This window comes from Orbicella franksi, chromosome 1 (assembly GCF_964199315.1).
Source record: "Orbicella franksi chromosome 1, jaOrbFran1.1, whole genome shotgun sequence".
Lineage (NCBI taxonomy): Eukaryota > Metazoa > Cnidaria > Anthozoa > Scleractinia > Merulinidae > Orbicella > Orbicella franksi.
The window spans coordinates 9,748,776-9,766,522 of record NC_138145.1 but is presented as its reverse complement, the minus strand read 5'-3'; the positions used below and the strand labels follow the sequence as shown (position 1 = coordinate 9,766,522).

General features: G+C 42.6%; 1 protein-coding gene across 4 annotated transcripts in view; it reads left to right on the top strand.

Annotated features, from left to right (window-relative positions):
- The window catches only part of LOC145488742 (intermembrane lipid transfer protein VPS13B-like), a 28,169-nt gene that overhangs the window by 5,344 nt on the left and 5,078 nt on the right, over positions 1-17,747 (top strand). The window contains exons 5-34 of one of the 4 annotated variants that reach the window (XM_081467669.1): positions 93-269; positions 649-773; positions 881-1,065; positions 1,850-1,984; positions 2,376-2,564; positions 3,105-3,329; positions 3,466-3,641; positions 3,901-4,434; positions 4,561-4,794; positions 5,340-5,548; positions 6,297-7,163; positions 7,698-7,893; positions 8,285-8,825; positions 8,917-9,057; positions 9,593-9,883; positions 10,168-10,324; positions 10,542-10,801; positions 11,052-11,236; positions 11,488-11,687; positions 12,328-12,521; positions 12,991-13,238; positions 13,733-13,957; positions 14,705-14,947; positions 15,044-15,157; positions 15,389-15,559; positions 15,959-16,036; positions 16,123-16,445; positions 16,550-16,668; positions 16,852-17,063; positions 17,215-17,505. In XM_081467669.1, coding sequence (XP_081323795.1) covers positions 93-269; positions 649-773; positions 881-1,065; positions 1,850-1,984; positions 2,376-2,564; positions 3,105-3,329; positions 3,466-3,641; positions 3,901-4,434; positions 4,561-4,794; positions 5,340-5,548; positions 6,297-7,163; positions 7,698-7,893; positions 8,285-8,825; positions 8,917-9,057; positions 9,593-9,883; positions 10,168-10,324; positions 10,542-10,801; positions 11,052-11,236; positions 11,488-11,687; positions 12,328-12,521; positions 12,991-13,238; positions 13,733-13,957; positions 14,705-14,947; positions 15,044-15,157; positions 15,389-15,559; positions 15,959-16,036; positions 16,123-16,445; positions 16,550-16,668; positions 16,852-17,063; positions 17,215-17,505 — 7,245 coding nt within the window. Of the gene's footprint in view, positions 1-92; positions 270-648; positions 774-880; positions 1,066-1,849; positions 1,985-2,375; positions 2,565-3,104; positions 3,330-3,465; positions 3,642-3,900; positions 4,435-4,560; positions 4,795-5,339; positions 5,549-6,293; positions 7,164-7,697; positions 7,894-8,284; positions 8,826-8,913; positions 9,058-9,592; positions 9,884-10,167; positions 10,325-10,541; positions 10,802-11,051; positions 11,237-11,487; positions 11,688-12,327; positions 12,522-12,990; positions 13,239-13,732; positions 13,958-14,704; positions 14,948-15,043; positions 15,158-15,388; positions 15,560-15,958; positions 16,037-16,122; positions 16,446-16,549; positions 16,669-16,851; positions 17,064-17,214; positions 17,506-17,747 lie in introns of all 4 variants that reach the window. The other 3 variants (XM_081467668.1, XM_081467667.1, XM_081467666.1) reach the window with 3 other exon arrangements.

Below are 17,747 nucleotides of genomic sequence, written 5' to 3'. Positions count from 1 at the left end.
AATTAATATCTGACTGTAATTTAGAGATTTAACAGGCCTATATGATGATTGCAAGTAAATGATTGATTTTCTAAAGTTGTCCTTCTCTCTAGGTGGAAGATAATGATGCAGTCCCTCAACCAGCATGCATTGTTCAGAGTAGCAGAATTGACTTTCAAAACACACAACCCATGTACCCAACAGAGCTCATTAAACTGACCATTTCCAATGCCGCGTATCCTGCTGGAAAAGTCATGCTCGCGTGTGCATACACTGAAATGTCTGCCCAGGTTGGTCATATGCTAATTTCCTTATCACTATCAATGGTGCATGCTCTACTGCTACCAGTCAGTGGAGGTTCTGAATAAACTTAAAAGATATCATCAGATACACAGGGGCAGTTACATGTAGAAGGACAAGGATAGGTTAAAACAGTGGGAAATATTAGTGAAGAAGAGCTCCCTGACCTTTCTTTACAATTCTGATTGGACCTTCTCTTGTACCCACTAACTGCTTGAAAGCATGGTTTGAATTTACAAAAATGGCTTGTCTGCTTTCAGTCAGGTTTAAGGTTGTATCTCAGTGGAGTTTATTACAGACTGTAGATGTACATGTATAAAATAATGCAGAAGTAATATTTAATAGAAATATTTTCTATGAATCTTACAGGTTTTTGGCATTCAAATGAATCTATCTCAGCTTCACTCAGATGCAGCAGAGGTTCCTCTGTTCAACATCATTCCACCATTTAGTGTGGCTGGATCATCAAGAGCCTGTATTTTGCCAGAGTCTTGGTAGGTTTACTTAGGTATCTCGTAAACTAATATCTGTAGCTGCACTCTTTTGTTTGCATTGCAGACCTATGGTAGTAAATGAGTTTTGTCTTCTTATTATCTTGCAGGGGTGGAGCTGAACTCCTGAAAAAGGAAGGTAACCTTGAAGTACCTACCTGGCAGACCCTAGTTACAAAGCCTCAGTTTGTACTTCTCTCTTGTATTACTGAGTCTTGGGTTAACAGCATGACGAAAGAAGGAAAAGTGGCTTCAGTTCCCAAAGCAGTAATTGACAATGTTTTCTACCCAATTGGTGAGTAATCAATGGCTTTTAAAACCACCACAACAGTGTTTCTGTTCAGCTACTTGTACACACATGTCCACATATATGCTCCATACCTACATGTTTATGTACATACACTTTGCCTGGGTGAAGGAAGACAGTGCAAGAGTGAAAAATAATTTTATATCCTCACCAAGTGCCCCTTTACTTTTTTTATAAGCAATATTCAAAATGGAGGGTAGGTGTCAATTGACAGCAAAGCAGGCAATGAGCAAGTGAGTGTGGGAAAAATGCCAAGAAAGGGGTAACCAATGTAACCTCCCATGGGTCACCCCTCCCCCCCCCCCCCCCCAGCACCTGTCACACTGAAGTCTCAGTGGAGAGTAAGTATACTTACCTGGACACAAGGGCCCACCATGAACCTAGAGTTTGGTGGGAGGGGGGGTAAAGCAAAGGTAAAAACGACAAAGCTACGCAATGCAAGACCACGAGGGCAAAACTACACAGGAATGACACAACTATGCATGCCTGTGGTGATCATCCGCTGGCCAGCAGCAGATCTCCCAGTTAACTCTGATTATTGATAATCTCATAAAACTAGGAAATTACCAAGCTTCCATCTGAGCCATAGGGCCACTGGCATTTATAAATATATTAGAACTGCACATCTGGCCCCGCAGCATCCCACTGTTTCTATTGCTTACAATAATTGTAAAGCTAGTGTTAGTAATTGAGATTAATTATGCAATTATTCTCAAAAGTAAATGTTAATGAATTTATATCTCCTTAGTGATCAATTCATTGATTATTTCAGAACATGAGCCAGCTAGTGTGCAACCTGAGCTGCAGTTTAGAGTGTCCAACATTGAAATGCAATTTTGTGAGACTCTAACTGTGATTGGTGCAAGTGGTTCAGTTGGTGCTGTCGCTGCTTCCCTTGAGTCATCTTGTAAGTAACAAGGTGTTTTGAACACCCCTCAGCGAAATCAAAATTTTTGCCTACTCCACGTCCATTTCTATGAATTTGCAGTTCCTGTTAGGGAGGCAGAGGTGGAAATTAGCTGTACATAGAACCTTGTCTCAATCTAGCTTTGTCAATCTTTTAAAATCGGTGAGAGTGATTGTTATCTATAAACAACAACGAAAACAAGGAGTTCAGGTGTGCTTTACGCTCGGTGAAAAGCCTTACAAACTTAGCTGTCATGCCTTTGAGGTGGCCAAATTAGGTTCCACTGTATTATGGGATTACTTCTTTATCTCTTGTTTTCAGGTACCTTTAGTTTAACATAAAGCATACTTTTGATGCGTAGAATAAAGTTAGTTTTCTTTTTTCGATGTAGGCGAGTCTATCAGTGAAACAACGCCTTTCATAGAAGGTCCGTCAGATACATCAGAAATGTACACGGGAAGTCTGTTCAGGGCGACACTTCTGCGGGAGAACATCGTGGAGAGTATAGGACCAGTGTTAAGCTTCACACTACAGGTGCCACAGGCTGCTATCAGAAGTAGTGATCCTGTGGCTCAGCCAGGTAATTTAAAGCTTTATGCAATTGATCAATTTGAAATTCTTATCAAGGTATTGTGGACTTGATGGTAGCTAACTTGCCTAATGGCCTGGGCACTGCAGTGTCAGAAATTAAATTTTGACAGTACTAGCCATTTACCACTGTATAAAGTATGGAGTTGAATAAGTGTGTTGTAGGATGCCCTTAGCATTGCCAAGTTTCTTCTGAATCAATAGGTTGCCTATTCACATTTCTTTACATCGGCGATTGAATGTTTAGCTACCTAGAACTTCTAGTCTTGATTCGTTCTTGTTGATCAGCATTTTCTTTGTTCTTAGGGCTAAAGGCATTGTTTGCATTCTTTATCTGTTGTTTCTTTTGGGCAATTATAAAGAACTTTGTAAATGGTGCAGGTAGCCTAAGGGTAAAAGTGCAAAGACCAGGTTCAAACGTCAGTTAAGCTCGGAGTTTGCAGGTTACATGTTTTCTTTTACAAAACACAGAGCTACTTTTGACAATCACTTGAACGCATTCTCAATAGTATTTTCTGGTTTCAATTGTTAGGTCCGCCAGGCGGTGATCATATGGGCGGCATAGTCCTGTTCCATCTGAAAGGCATTACACTTTGTCTTGATCCACTGCTGTACAAATGGATCTCATACAAATCTCCTGCACCAAAAGCAACCCCACGTCACAAGTCAGAACGAGAGAAGACTAAGTCTACTAAGCACCAGTCCCTCACCAGGACTCCATCAGCCACCACTCCCAGAAAGAAATCATTTGCCAGAGGTACTTGTATGTTAAGGTTATTTTCCTGCAGAATTTCAATTTACTAACCGCATCCCTCGAATTCGATCAGGTGTCTTGCATTTGGAGGCTGTGAATAGCTCTGAGAAGAAATTTCTAATAAATCTGTGTTTGCCAGGTTATGGGTCAATTGCCTCGCCAGCAAAAGAAGAAAAAATTGCCAGCAACAAAAATGACAGTCCAACAAAACAGAGTCCACCGAGTGAAAGCACTCAGGAGATGGTGGATGGGAGAAAGATGTTCGAGTCTTGGTTGTTTGACAAACTGCCTTTTATAACAGCCATGGAACTCCAGGTAAAGAGATGCTCGATCTTGAGAGTAAATGCCAATGTGTGTTGTCTTGTGATTACTGGCTTGTAGTTCGTGTAGGTTTTTGTGGATTCACAATTGTCATGTTCACCCTGGTTGGAGGCAACGTGGAAGCATTGACGTATACACAAAATTTAATTCATATACAAACTTTGAAGAAAACTACGAAGATCATTCCTCTTTTCACGTCAAAATATTTCTAGCTTTCACGATTTAACAGGTTTCACTGTAATTCTTTATTTAGGTAGAACTCAAGAGTGTTGCTCTGTTCCTGCCAGAAAGACACATAATTCACGACATCTCAACCAGCGACATCGCTCTGAACTACTCCGTCCAATCTTTAAAAATCACCAGCAATTCCTTCCCGTCCACCCTGGTCATCTGTCTCCCAAGTTTCAAGCTTCACAGTGTAAACCACGAGCCCATGTCAGTCAGACGGTCCCTACCAGTCAAGATACGACACAGAGATGCAACGCGAAGAGAAACTCTGCCTTGGACATTAGAAGCGGAAAATCTTGCAGTGTACTCAGTGCATGTGAAGAAGAGCTTGCCATTAACTGGAGAGGAGTACCGCCTCATTGTGCATTATTTACTGTCAAAAGTTTCATCCACCGCTGTGCTGGCATCGGCTCGAACGTCTTCAGTGCCCAGTTCTCCTCCATTGGCACCGCCCCAGTTCCTTAAGCCGAGTAGCGCGGGAGGTCGGAGGGTTTCCACTCTTGGGTTTTGTGTTCACACGGATTTTCAACCGATCGAAGTCAGCTGTTCCAGAAAGCAGGTGGGAATTTGTGAAGTCACACTCGATATTTTTACTGTTATAACGGTTAATAACAATCTATCTTTTTAAATTGGCGGTGATGTCAAATCTAAATGTTTTTTTATGTTTTCATATTATCCTCTATAGATGCTGCTTGTTGCCAACTTGTTAGAGGGTCTCCTGTCAACTTGCTTCACAATCCCGACCTCGTCCACTTCCGCTGATACTACTTCCGGTACAACAGCTCCAGTTGCAGCGACTCCCGCCCCAGATCTCAAACGGACAGTTTCAGTCACTTCATCATCAGGCTTGGACCAAATGGAAAGTGAGGTGGCGCCATCAGAGAGCGTGTCTTCAACGGCATTCTCACAGATTCAACAGGTGTGGCATTTTAGTAAAGCATTTAAGAATTTTGTCTGGTGTTTGGTAGCGTGCATAAAAAGTCGTCTTTATTGGCGTTTTTAACTCTTTTTTCGTTCGAGCTGAAAGATTTCAGACCCAAAAAATTATATAGTGGTGACTTAACCTGACCGAGATGCGTCCGGTCCATAAGTGACCTGTGATTGGTTGACGCCTCATTTCGAATTTTCCCGCGCAAGTAAGAACAATCACAGACACTGTTGAGCTTTATGTGGTACGGCATTGATGTGGAATGTTTCGGCTTTAATATCAGGCGTCTTTTGAGCGGGGGAAGAATTAAGCGTGGTAAGATTTAGGAAGACGTCGGTTTTATATAGGGTAGTTTTTTTTACAGCGTTAAAACGTAGTGCATGCGTGTATTTCCCGCCAAAACAGCCATCTTAAAACGTCTCATTTTCTTAAATCCTCTTTCAAGTCAAAGCATTATCCCGGTAGTACAATTACAGAGCTGAAGTGATTCAATTTCCTTTAAATATCTTGCAACAATTCTCTCTGATTTCTTTCAGCCATCTAACTCGATTCGAGTTTCACTGTGGTTGCAATGGACCATTCCACGCGTCGTCGCGAATCTTTACAGTCGGTCAGCGGTCGGTGACTCCGCAGTGTGCGTCAGCGCAGAGTTGGAGGATCTTACAGCCTCTATTGACTACAGTGACACTATGCTTCAGATGCAGTACAAGGTTGGAGCTTTTAATATCTCGCACTTCGAACACAGGTGAGTTTCCCTTAGAAAGGGGGATTCTTTGGTAGAGAACTGTTGGTTGATCTCGTGGCCAGACCTTCTTGCTTTAATTATGAATTAAAAAATAAAAATAAACGAAGAGCAAGATCATCTGGGAACGAGATAGCAGACGCTACGCAAACGCTGTTTGGGCTCATCACGCAATCTTCTTAAAGATTGCGTGACGAGCCCAAATTGCGTCTGTGTAGGAGGCTAGCTACGAGATTAAGGTTAGCGTACCACCAGAGATCTAGATAGCTTCAGTGAACACAAAGGAAAACAGCTTAACTAATTATTCTCTAGCCTGCGTAGCGAACGTTCCCGTACGAATAGCTTTTCTGCATTCTGGCCGCGCATAAATTGGACCGAAGAGCAAAAACTCGGCGACCCCACCACCCCTGCTTCGTCGAGGTTTTGCTCTCGCTCCAATTTACGCGCGGCCAGAATGCGGAAAAGCTCTTCGTACGGGAAAGCTTGCTACGCAGGCTAGTTAGTCTCTCATTCCTTTATCTTTCACCCCACTCAACACTATTTTTTGTTCCTTATAGATGAAATCAACCATGAATTTCTATGTCAGTTCTTTTGGTAGAACGACTATAATTTCCATAGTTTTTACAGATACAAAAGTCAGTTATAAAATAGCGTGGGTAGCATTTTCAGTTATTTCACAAAACGTAAGAAATTTACTGTAGCTGTGCGTTGTAATTGTTGCACGTTGTTATTTTCATTTATCATTCAGCAGTACTGAGGGCTTCTGGATACGTGGTCGTTTTAACGGTATACTGTTCTCGTGCAATGACATCATCTCGTCCAAGTCACTCTTCACATCCACGAGGCGTCCGTCCAGCGGTCGCCGCGAGGTTCCAGGTCCCGGACCTCACGGTTTTCTCACTGTCATGTACAAACGTTCCTCTCTTCACTTAAAGAGGCGAAGGTCGACTTCTGTCGAGAGAGCTGGTAAGGAGGAAGACTACTTTAAAGATCAGCATGAGGTCCGCGTCAACATTCAGCCATTTGATGTTGTGTTGTGGTGTCCGGTGATCGTGGCAGCTCTGAACACGTTTGATTTGAGCTTGTTAGACCGGTTTGGATTTCTGTCTGAAAACAATACAGTCGTAGAAAAGGCAGAAAGCGTGCTTCGTCTGAAGGACGACGAAGGAGGAGAAAAAACCGAGAGTGTGACCGTTAATGTCGACCTTCTACCTCTTCTGTTTGTGAACATGAGAAATCTGAGACTATTTATCCCGATTGTATCAGCTGGTAAAGAGGCAGACGCATTTCCCGAAACAGGAAAGGCGCATTTCCAAGAAGACATGACTGTTGTACAGCTGTCGACAGTCTGTGCTTCTCCTCATCCGGACAACCCGAACTCAAGAACAGTTCTAAATCGCGAGTTTTACGAGAAGTTTCGTAAATTCGGCCGCCGTTCCAGGCAAGCCCTGGGTTATGACATTCATGACGTACAGTATCAAATTGATCTGTGCGGGTTCGGCGTGTGGACAGGGAGCTGGGGACAACTCTGTGGAAAAATCAAACACGAGGATGGCCTGGAACTAGTTGGGATTGCTGTGGATCAGAATCCTGCGCTGGAGTGGAACACGCAAATGTGGTATGTGGTGTTAATGCCGCGTCTCTGTGTCATTTTCAGCGCAACATGAAAGATACATCAGAAAATGTTAGATTTACGAAAATCGGAAATAAAGGAACAAGGCCACGATTTCATTAGTTTTTTTTGTGGTTCTCAAATTTGAATTAGCTTTAGTTAATAGGAGGGCAAAAAAAAAAAAAACAAAGAAGGAACAAGAAATCCAAAAGCATGAAGCATGTATAAATTGGGGATCAATGAGGCGCATTACCTAAGACGGACTTAGCTCCTATAACGTCGTTTTTGTATAAATCAAGTTATCTTAGTGAAAAGATTGGTCGCTAATGTCTAGGCCCCATATCTATATCAGTTAATTTCCTTCGTTCACATTTGAGAGCAATTGAAGGTAGGGCGATTGTGCTGTAAAGCTAACTTCCACGCTACAATAATCATTGGGAGTTTTTTCCTCAGCGTTGATGTATTTTACTGTACATTAAGGGGGAAGGGACACATTAATGCTTTTTATTCACCACTAGTTTGTTTTGTTTGATTCACCAGGCGCGGCACAGAAGAGGTACACGTGACACCAATCATCTCCGGCTCAGACTTCAGAATAGTGCTTGCGCCCGCGATATCAGTAGAAAAGAACGTGACAGTGAAAAAGTCGACTGTGTCTGAAAATGTCCTGGTCTGCGGATGGTCCTTAGAATTCAATGTGGTGACGGACGTCGACTGTTTCCTGAACAAGAAACAGGTATTTTTGGATGATATTTTTAAGTCTTTCATGAAGTTGGTGAGAAGTATGGTAGAACGTTAAGACGTGAAGAAGAGGGTGAGGCAAGGAATTCAGTTACGAGCGTCATTCTCAAACTTGAGCTTTTTTTGTTCGGGTGCTTAGCGGCATTGCTCCCTCGACTGTTGTTGTATCACAGAGGGAACTGGGAACTGATTCACGGTTTTTACGCTGATATGAGCTCGAGCTGTTTTCGAAGTGTGTGTACCACTATGATCTTTTATAAATTCACTTGCGTATGTGTAATGCGTAGCAAAGCACTAGCACTCGTGACAAAAGGTTGATCTCTGTCACGTCAGTGTTAAGTGCCTTTGTCCAGTTTAACCGAAAACTTTTCATCTGTTTTGTGCAGATTCAGCTTCTCCAGACTTTATCCGCAGAGAATCTGAAGGTCCTGTTTACTTGCTCCTTGAGTGCCCCTCTAAAAGACAGCGCAAAAACACCATGTGACTCATCTGTTGCCCTTGGTCCAGAGGACGTCTTCAGGGAACGCTTTGATAAAATCGACAGTGGGTTTGAAAGCTCGCGCACCAACTTTACTACAAAATTCAGCAAAGGTGCGGGTGGGATTTCTAATGTCAGTCGAGGGAGGACTCAACACAACACAGAGAAAGCACTGGGAATTGAAAATGAAGTTCCGTGGGAGGTTTTTCTTACTGGTAGGAAACTTACAGCAGCCGTCTACAGCCGTATTCCTCTGGACGAGAAACCTGCGGAGGAAGAATTGCGTTCTAAGCCAAACTTGCCGGGAAGAGGCAAAATTGCGCAGATTAAGCCTGTTTTGCGAGTTGAGTTGGTTCACCCTGCTCTAACTGTGAACACGCAGTCCAGCGGACCGCGGATTCAGGTGTCTTGTTTTGACGTCAGTGTTGCTGGAAATTCTCCGACGACAGGTAAAAAATGTTAATTTGCATGGGGACAACGTAAACCAACGTTGTCTTCAGGTTCAAAATTGAGCGAAACTTTATTCTTGTTCCTCAGCAGGTTCTATATTCAAACCCCTCCCTGATCCACAGGATTACACTGCTGAGTGGTTCAGGAGCGGGGTTGGTGTCCCTGATCCTCACAGTGGTATTCTACCGTCACTGATGACGGTCGACATCACAGATTTCTTGACTGGTCCAGGTAAATTACAAGTTACAAGTTATTCCATGACAGATTGATTAATTGATTGATTGATTGATTGATTGATTGATAGATTATTTGATTGACCGACTGACCGAAGGACGAACGAACGACCGACCGACCGACCGACCGACCGACTGTTTGACAAATACCTGTCCGAGAATTCAATGGCCACACATTATGATGTTACTCGAGGACGGATCATCGAAAGTAGAATGACTGTTGTGTATGTTAAAAACATTATAATTAGATACTGTTGATTCATAGGCTTAACATCTTCGGTTTCTGTCGTCGAGTTTTTAGAATTTCTTTGTCACCATTATTTACAGTGTTTTGGGGATTTGAACATGCATTGAAGTGAACTTGGATATTGTTTTATTTTCTTGGTCATGCCTGGTTATTAATTTGGTTTTGTTTTTTGATTTAATTTGTTTATTGATTTAGTGCCTTTAGTTGCTTATTTATCTTCTATTCTATCGCGCTCGCTCTGACATGACAGACTTTCATCTGCAGGAAACTGTTCTTTACATTTCAGCTGAAGTGTCTGTGGAACTGGGTCGATCTGTTCACATGAACTTCAATCTAGAGAACGTAGAAGAGCTTACAGAATTTATAGACGGCCTTGTGCTTCCTGGTGAAGAGAATTCAGTAACCGAGAGTAGCCAGACAGGTGCCTCAGGAAGGACCCTGTTCTTGCGGTCCTTTAGTTTGTGTACCACGGACATGTTTATCCAACTGGAGGCCCCTCCCGTTCTGTCCCAACCCAAACTGCTAGGCTGTGCACTCGGACTCGAGGCAAAAGCTTCTCTGAAACCGGATCTGCAAGGTATGTAATTAAGATGTTTTTGTTTTTTTTGGGTTGCGGTTGTGGCAAATTTGCTGTTAAGGCGGCGTTTATTAATGAGCAATCAGAGGCTGAATTGGGAAAGATTGAGACCATCTTCCCACCATAGTATGTTGGAAACATTTAGGTTACTAACGTGAACCATGATAAAACAGTGACTTGCAAAGCATACATACAGCAGGTAGTGGCGCACTTTTATGTTCTACATTATCCTAACAAAAAGAAGATCAACCGAATCCTTATGTATTTATTCTTATATTTCCTAGGCAACCTAAAGAGAATAGACACAAGACTACAGTTACATGGTTTGGGTCTATCCACTTCTGTTTACGACAGATGCCGTTCGTTAATTCATCCATTTAGCTGCTCGATCGATTTGGAGACCATCTGGGCTCCACATAGTCGAGACCTGTACGTCCGGAGGTATGTGATGTTTTACGTCCTGCACAGTTCAATGCTTGTGTATATTTGTACTGGAGAGAGGAACATGTACTCTAAGAGTAAGCAGTCTTGCCCATGAACGCAGCGTTATGACTCAGTGCTCGAAAGGGGCCTCGAGGCCGTTGAAAGTGAAGACAAAGGCGGTAACCATCAGGTAACCGCACAAAATTAAAACTGCTTCCTTCTTCTCTCCTGCTAGTGGCTGTGGCCTTCCTCAGCTCTACGCGGTTCTTGAAGCTGGCTATGTACAGATCGATGTTGGTCAAGAACATGTGACTTGCCTCAGTCTCCTCGCGGAACTGTCTCAACAGTTTACCAGTCCACCCGTGGTAAAGAAGCAAGCTGCGGAGGCTGGTGGAGAAAGCAGCGATCAGTCGCGTGAGGTGCCAGAGCAGGTTGTGCTGTATCAGTCGTTTGATGACATCCGAGCCGGTTGCTTTAGATACGTGACTGCTTCAGGTAACGCAATCTTTGGAAAGATGATTTGGCTATGGTCAGACATAGGACAGTTTAAAGGGTTTATGGCATTCATTCCTTTACTTTCTAGGAAAAGCTGCAACACTTATAGTTGTATATCTCCCTTTCCTAACCTTAATATGGCATAGTTGCAGAACTGTATCTTTCCAGCAGTACCAAAACACATTTATTTTTACTGTAAAGGGATTGTTGTAAAACCAACCCATTTTGTAACTGAACGTGTCTGTTTCAGGGGAGTTAGACATGCATCACCCAGAGCCCGGGGAGATAATTTTTACTTCGGACTTTTGTGACAGACCTCCCACCATGACCTGGAGGTACCCTGAGCCCCGAGCACTGTCGGCGGTTGATCTTGTACCACTACCTTTGTCAACACCTGTTCTGGTCAACACGTTGAATATGGGGGACGAGTACCAGGTAAGGCGTGACATGCTGTTCTATGTGACATAAATCGTGCATGAACTGATTATTTTAGTGTCAAACGGTCTAAAAAACGATTTTCAGTTTCATGTTCAACTTTTGTTGTTAATGATCGTCCGTTTAACCTTCTGCCAGTCTTTTGTTCATCAGCTGGTTCTTTCATTCCTCCGTTACATTAAACACTACAAACAATACAAACAATTGCAATACCACAACAAGGAACATGTTAATGATCTGTTTGCATACAGGTGCCATGTGTTCTTCGTTACTGGGATCCAACTCAGAAATGTTACATCACCTATAAAGACTTCAACCTGTCAGAAAATAACGCCACCTCTATCTCTCTCCCTGACCCGTGCACGGCTCATCCCTCGGAGGTGATCGTCGCTGCTGAGTGGCAGATGGTGGTTGATGTGACTGTTGACATTGATTACCCAGATGATGGAAGGTCAGTTACATTACGTTGCCGTTATTTTTGTGTGAACAACGCAGCAAAAACAATTTGTTGCTAGTGTTGTTTTGACTGAAAAGGTATTCAGGTCGCAAGTACTCTTGGTAAACTTACCTGGCATGTTCAAACCAGTGCCATTCTAAGAAGGAGTATTTACACTCGTGTTTTTTTTTTTCAGTAGACGACAGTAACCCGTACTTTTTATGAAATAGTGATACGATCATATAATGTTTCCCTGAGGTTCCAGTACAAGTTAAGTTAAAACTAAAATTGGTGATTTTAGCTGCAGTTTTAAAAGTTAGTCATAAAAAGAGTCGATTTCGTTTCCCCTAAGTGGAATCAATTATTGCCAGATTTTATGAACGCAAAACCCGATTCTCGCCTTCTGCAGATTCTGTATGTCGTTCGTCAGTCATATCTAAGGCAAGCAATTTAGGTTGGTCCCAGAGTTTCCATTCTAGGTGAAGCAGACACACCGATCAGGTGAAAAACGATGGTTTTTGAAAACTTCAGAACAAAGGAAAAATCTTTGGCAAAAAGGGGCTCTTTCCAGTACTGCATTGTAAGACTTGCTTTGTGATCTTCTTACCCTCAGTGAGAAGAAGTTGTCTACTTCTGTTTTTTGTTTAATCTGTAGTTATGATGGTGACGATGACACATGCTCATCTTACGCCTCTCCGTACCGATCTCTGTTAAGTGCAGCCTCATTAGCAGCATCTGTCAAGGTGAACTCGGTAGTGAGACCCGCCCTTAACCCCGCCTTGTCAGCTCAGCTCAACATCAGCATGTTACAAGTCAAGTTTACTAACCATGTGCACGCTATCGGCCAAGGTAAGATGAGTGGAATACATTTGTGATTGATGAGTCGCTCCGAAAGGAAAACACAAAAGGATCACCTTCAACGTTGCTTTTCCAGTGAGCAGCGATAGTTTCACCTTGTGTTCTGCCTTTCGCTGGATGTAACATTTTAACGTTTTTCTAGAATTGCAAAAGAAACATAATCAACATAATAGCCGTTGTATGTTCCTTCATGGTAAACACTTCCCAGAAGTGTCACACAAGACACCATGCATGCTCTTAGCAGAAATGTAGCCCAAGATACCACTACGCTGAGCAAAAGTTAGTCTGTAAAATTGAACGCCTTAAGCTACATTACAGAGTATCTTTCAGAATAAGAGGACACTTTCAGTTGCTTGGCTTAGGTCTTTTATTGCGAACTTCGTTACAAAGCTTATAGACAATGACAACAAAATCTTGTGCGTCCACGATTTTAAGAGTTATTTGTCGTTCATATTTGCAGCTATTCCACAACACCTTGTCGGATTTACCATGGACTCCTCCCTGCCAACCGACCAAGAATTCTTGCTACTGTCTGTCGAGGGACTCAACGCTGTCATCAAGGATGTGGGAGGGGAGGGAGGGTTTTTACATGTACAAACTGAATGGAATTGTCATGCACAGGTGCTGGATTACGGAGACCTCACGTATAGGCCTCTCTTGAGCCCGTTTGATGTAGGTCTCACTATGGCTCTGTATCACGAAGGAAGAGTAAGTAAAAAGCCTGTGTTAATTTTCTTTATTGGAATCGGAGTCGAAGGAAAGGAGAACCTCTCATTTTGCATTCTTTTTGTAATATAGTGGTTTTCGTTAATTGTAGGGAACTGGCCTGTAAAATGAAACTCTCGTGTCCCTGGAATATGTTTTGAGCTTTTTAAAATAATGCTTTTTAAATTAGTATTTTAACATGGTACTGAAAGGCTTCTTTAACCTCAGGCAAACGTGAAATAACCTGTTGCTATTATCGCTATCGCTTGCTGTCCTCACTTCTTACGAGTTTTTGTTATGTCTAGCAAGCGGGTTTAGCTCCTCTGCAACGCAGGCTAGTCATTTGTAGAATAATGTTTGATATAATCAAATCTTTTTTTTGTCGCGTTGCTGGCGATGTGTATTTTTGACGGAGCTTCTCAAATTCCTTTCCAAAACTGATGACTGTAACCTGCAACTTTCTTTTCACTAACGGTATGTAATGATTGTTTCCACAGATCAAGCCACCAAAAATTAAAGATGCCCTCACTGGTCTCCCCGTGTGGCTGGATGTTAGTCTGGAGGTGGGTACAGTCTTGACACATGTCAGTCAAACTACGATCCACACAATCGCACTTTCTGCCAGAGCCTGGGGCCAAACTGGACTGATTGAGGCTGAGAGGGTTATTTTTAACCATTACATCATCTGTAATGACACGCACGAAGCTTTGAGGCTTGGTCAGGTGAGGGCATTTAGAAACAATATGCTACTTATACGTTAGGAATTCTGACCTTGTGTTTCGAATTATGGTAATTACTATAATTTGGAATCTTGTTTCGAAAAGGAAGTTTCATATCTATTTATCACTGATGTGCTTATTGGGTTACTGTGAACTGGCTGTAAAATACAATATAGAACTACAAACTGAAGTACTATAGTGCCACTACTGTAGAGCGGGTGTTAATTGAGTGTGGAAAGTAATGAGGCAATTACTTTGGTTTTGGTTTTACTACGGTTTGAGATTGGCCGAGCAGTCTAATTGGTATGTAATTCGTTTGGTTTTGGTTTTTCGACACTCAATTGAACACCGCTTCAACTGGGGCCATTTAAGCAATGAAAACCAATGACATCTTTCAAAGCGATTAGAGAATGTCGACAATATTAAGTTGAAACGTTGTTCTACACTGAAAATCAATTGTGCCAAACAGCTGAAGTTGAAATCCTGCAAACTGTTTTACTTTGGTTTTCGTTATCCAAGTGGGCCAGGTTACAGTGGTCGCACTGTAAGAAGTCCCTTCTTATAGGGGGCTTAACAATTGGCAATTTAATGGTCAGAGGAGTTGAACGTGTGACATTTAGCTTTCGAGTCACTATTCTTGCCACTGTGTTACGCTACTTGGAAGAAATGATGGTGGTTGTAGACCAGAAGTCCACAAACTGTTCATTACTTAACTTGATGTTTGATTTCCTTTCTCACCCTTCCCTCCAGGTGGACGCTGATGAATCGTTGTTACTCGGAAGCCGTCAGGTTCATTCGTACAGTTGGAGGACTCCGCATACAGTGAAAGCCTCTCCCAGGCTACATGTGTGCATCGAGACCGAGGGAGACTGGCGCTGGTCTGAACCGTTTGATATCGACACTGTTGGTGTGTTTGGTCGAACAATTCATCACCGGCTTCACAGTGCTACTCTGTTTATTGAGGTTAAACAGCTCTCTGGCATGCAAAAGCAGGTAAGTCTTCACGAAATTCTTATCTCAAGACTTTTAACCCTTTTTGGAACCTTAGCCACACACGTTTCTTTTATAACTTTGTGTATTTTTTAACAGATCATCATTCGTGGAAGCCATATTATCGTCAGTCGCTTGTCAATCGATGTTGATGTGCAGATTCTAACCAATCCCACGCTGAGTTCTGGACAATCACCCAAGGCGCGCTACCAGGTACTGTCCGCTCTGAATGTGCGCTTTGCAGAGAATAGCGTGACACAATGCATTTAACGTGCTGGCTAGTTCAAAAATTATAGGGTAGCTTAAGTGGCTTATATTTCGATTTCGACTTGTAGTGGTAGTCATCGAGGGCTCTTAGAGTTGTAGTGCTGGAGTAAAGGCTTTTGTTAGATATAGTCAAGAATTTGAATAAAAAATTCAAGAATCTTTTCTGCTCAATTCTAGGTCCTTGAGGATGTGTCCCTCCCAGCAAACACGGCGCTGCCGTCTTACGTCATTTCACATGGGGGACTAACAGGCATGCGCATCCGCATTCCTAACGGTACCACGTGGTCTGACACGTTACCGCTGGAGCACGTGGAAGGGGAGGGTAAAGGACAGCATCTTATTGTACAGGTAATTATGAAGTTAATTATATTTGAATATTTCATTGCCTGTCAGGGCTTGTCATAATACGGCAAATAGTAATGTTATGGAGCCAATCACAGAACTCTAAAATGACTGGAAAAGGATGTAACGGGTGCCGAACGTCCTTAAACGTGTTCACAAAGGTTTCTGAGAGCGGAAAGGGTCTTGTCAATCAATAGAGTAGATAGAATAATCTGCACGAGTTCGTAGTTCTGTTGTTTGAGTCATTACTATCTTCTTCCTCACAGATTTTCTAAAAAGCGATGTAGACTGACAGGTGTACCTTTTTCGGTGCATTTTGTGTTCCATGAACTCACGTGCAGTTATTTTCTAAGTTGCTTATGCAATTTAGTTTCATCATTTCTTTTATCCGTTTTGACCAAACAGCTTCTTGGCGTGAAGGAATTCCAGACGTTTTATTTCTGGTACAGTGTGGAGAAACCTGGATCCCCGGACCAGATACAGGTAAAATATTCTTTCCTTTGTTCACACATGGAATTTCGAATTTCGTTTTGTTTGTCGTCTGGGCCCTAAATAACGTTGTCTTGTAGGTGACATTATCTCCACTTTTCGTTACGCGGAGCCACCTCCCGGAACCAGTCCTTATGAATGTGTTCACGGCCAAAACCAACTCATACTCAGTTCTCCAGCTCCATGGCCGTGCACAAGAGCAGCAGATGTACAGCCTGGTGCCGAACTCTTGGCATCACTTGACGTTCCAGTTCAGCGGGTCACGTCAGTGGTCCAGTCCCTCTGTGCCACTGAACACAACACTGATAGAATTAGCCAATAGGATGAAGAATGACAGTATGGTGGAAGAGGAACAACCGCTGGCTGATATTTGGCCGTACTGCAGGAACCATCAGAATTTAAGGTATGGGTAAAAGAAATCGCTTACCAACTATTAATTAAACTATCGCTTTCACTAACTTGGAATATACAAAAATATGTTTGTTTTTCTTTCCTTTCTCCTGAAAGGCGCTCTGAAGTTGTTTTGGAGGAAAAACCTGAGTCCTCTTTAGTGAAGAACGTGTCATTTGCTGGTCACGTGAACAACCAGAAAATACATCCCGATTCCCCGGTGGATGAACCACAAGGTCAGCACTGTACGTCATGTAATGCGAATGACTCTTCTTTAGATTGTATAGTAGGAGCATTGCAAAACCCGCGAAGAGTAACAGATGTGAAAAGTAACGAGACAAGGAAGCCAACTTCATGAGAAGTTACTTTTTCATTTTGTCATTCCGTTTATATTATTTTTCTTTCTGTTTTCCGTTTAGACATGCGTGGTAGGCCGTCTCCAGTCCCTCCTATAGAGGTGCAGTGCCGAGTAGTAAAACGCTGGTCTCATGTCAGCTCACTGTTGGTTGAAGTATTACCTTGGTGTCTGCTGGTCAACAATACTACAGTGCACTTGATCGTCAGGGACCTGGAACGAGATGTTACCGTCGATTTACCCACTGGTTCAATCGTGGCGCCTCACAGAATCACGGTACGAGAACACATCTTAACAAAATGAAATAAATATAGTATTTGCGCAGGCAAGAAACCATCCAGATTGGCAAATTCCACGAAGTAATTGTGTTTTCTTTCTTCTCGGCCAACTGCTATGAGTAACTTCTGTTTTTATTTCTTTTACGCAGGGAAAGGTGCAATTGGGAACCTACTTTGAAGGCAAAATTTGTAGTTGGTCCGAAGCGGTGTCTTTCCCATCGAGCAGCCAAGAAGCATCATCGAACGACGCCGAAGACAGCCTGTCTGTTCCGGTGGCGTTCGTGTTGGGTTCGGGTGAAATTCGGGGCGCCAGATGGTCAGTTACATCTCGTATGTATCGTGGAATCGAGATCATATCGATTGAACAGAGGTTTTACGTTATTAACAATGTTGGAAGACCTTTACTTGCTCATCCTGTTCTGGTGATGTCTGGTAAAAAGGTAAAGAATAGCTATCTTGTCTTGGTATTTGGGTGTGAAAAATGGGAGATCACGTTCTCCACAGCTTATCCTTGTCCTTTTTCTTTTCCAAAGAATATTAGAACCTGCAGGCAGGGATGTTAGGCATAAACTTTGTTTTGTTGTTTGAAGAAGAATTTTGTTCGTCTTAATTACGTAATGTAATCGTGGCTTTTCCTTTAAACGGTATAACGAAGGTTTAAAATGGGGGGAAGTTAAGTGTT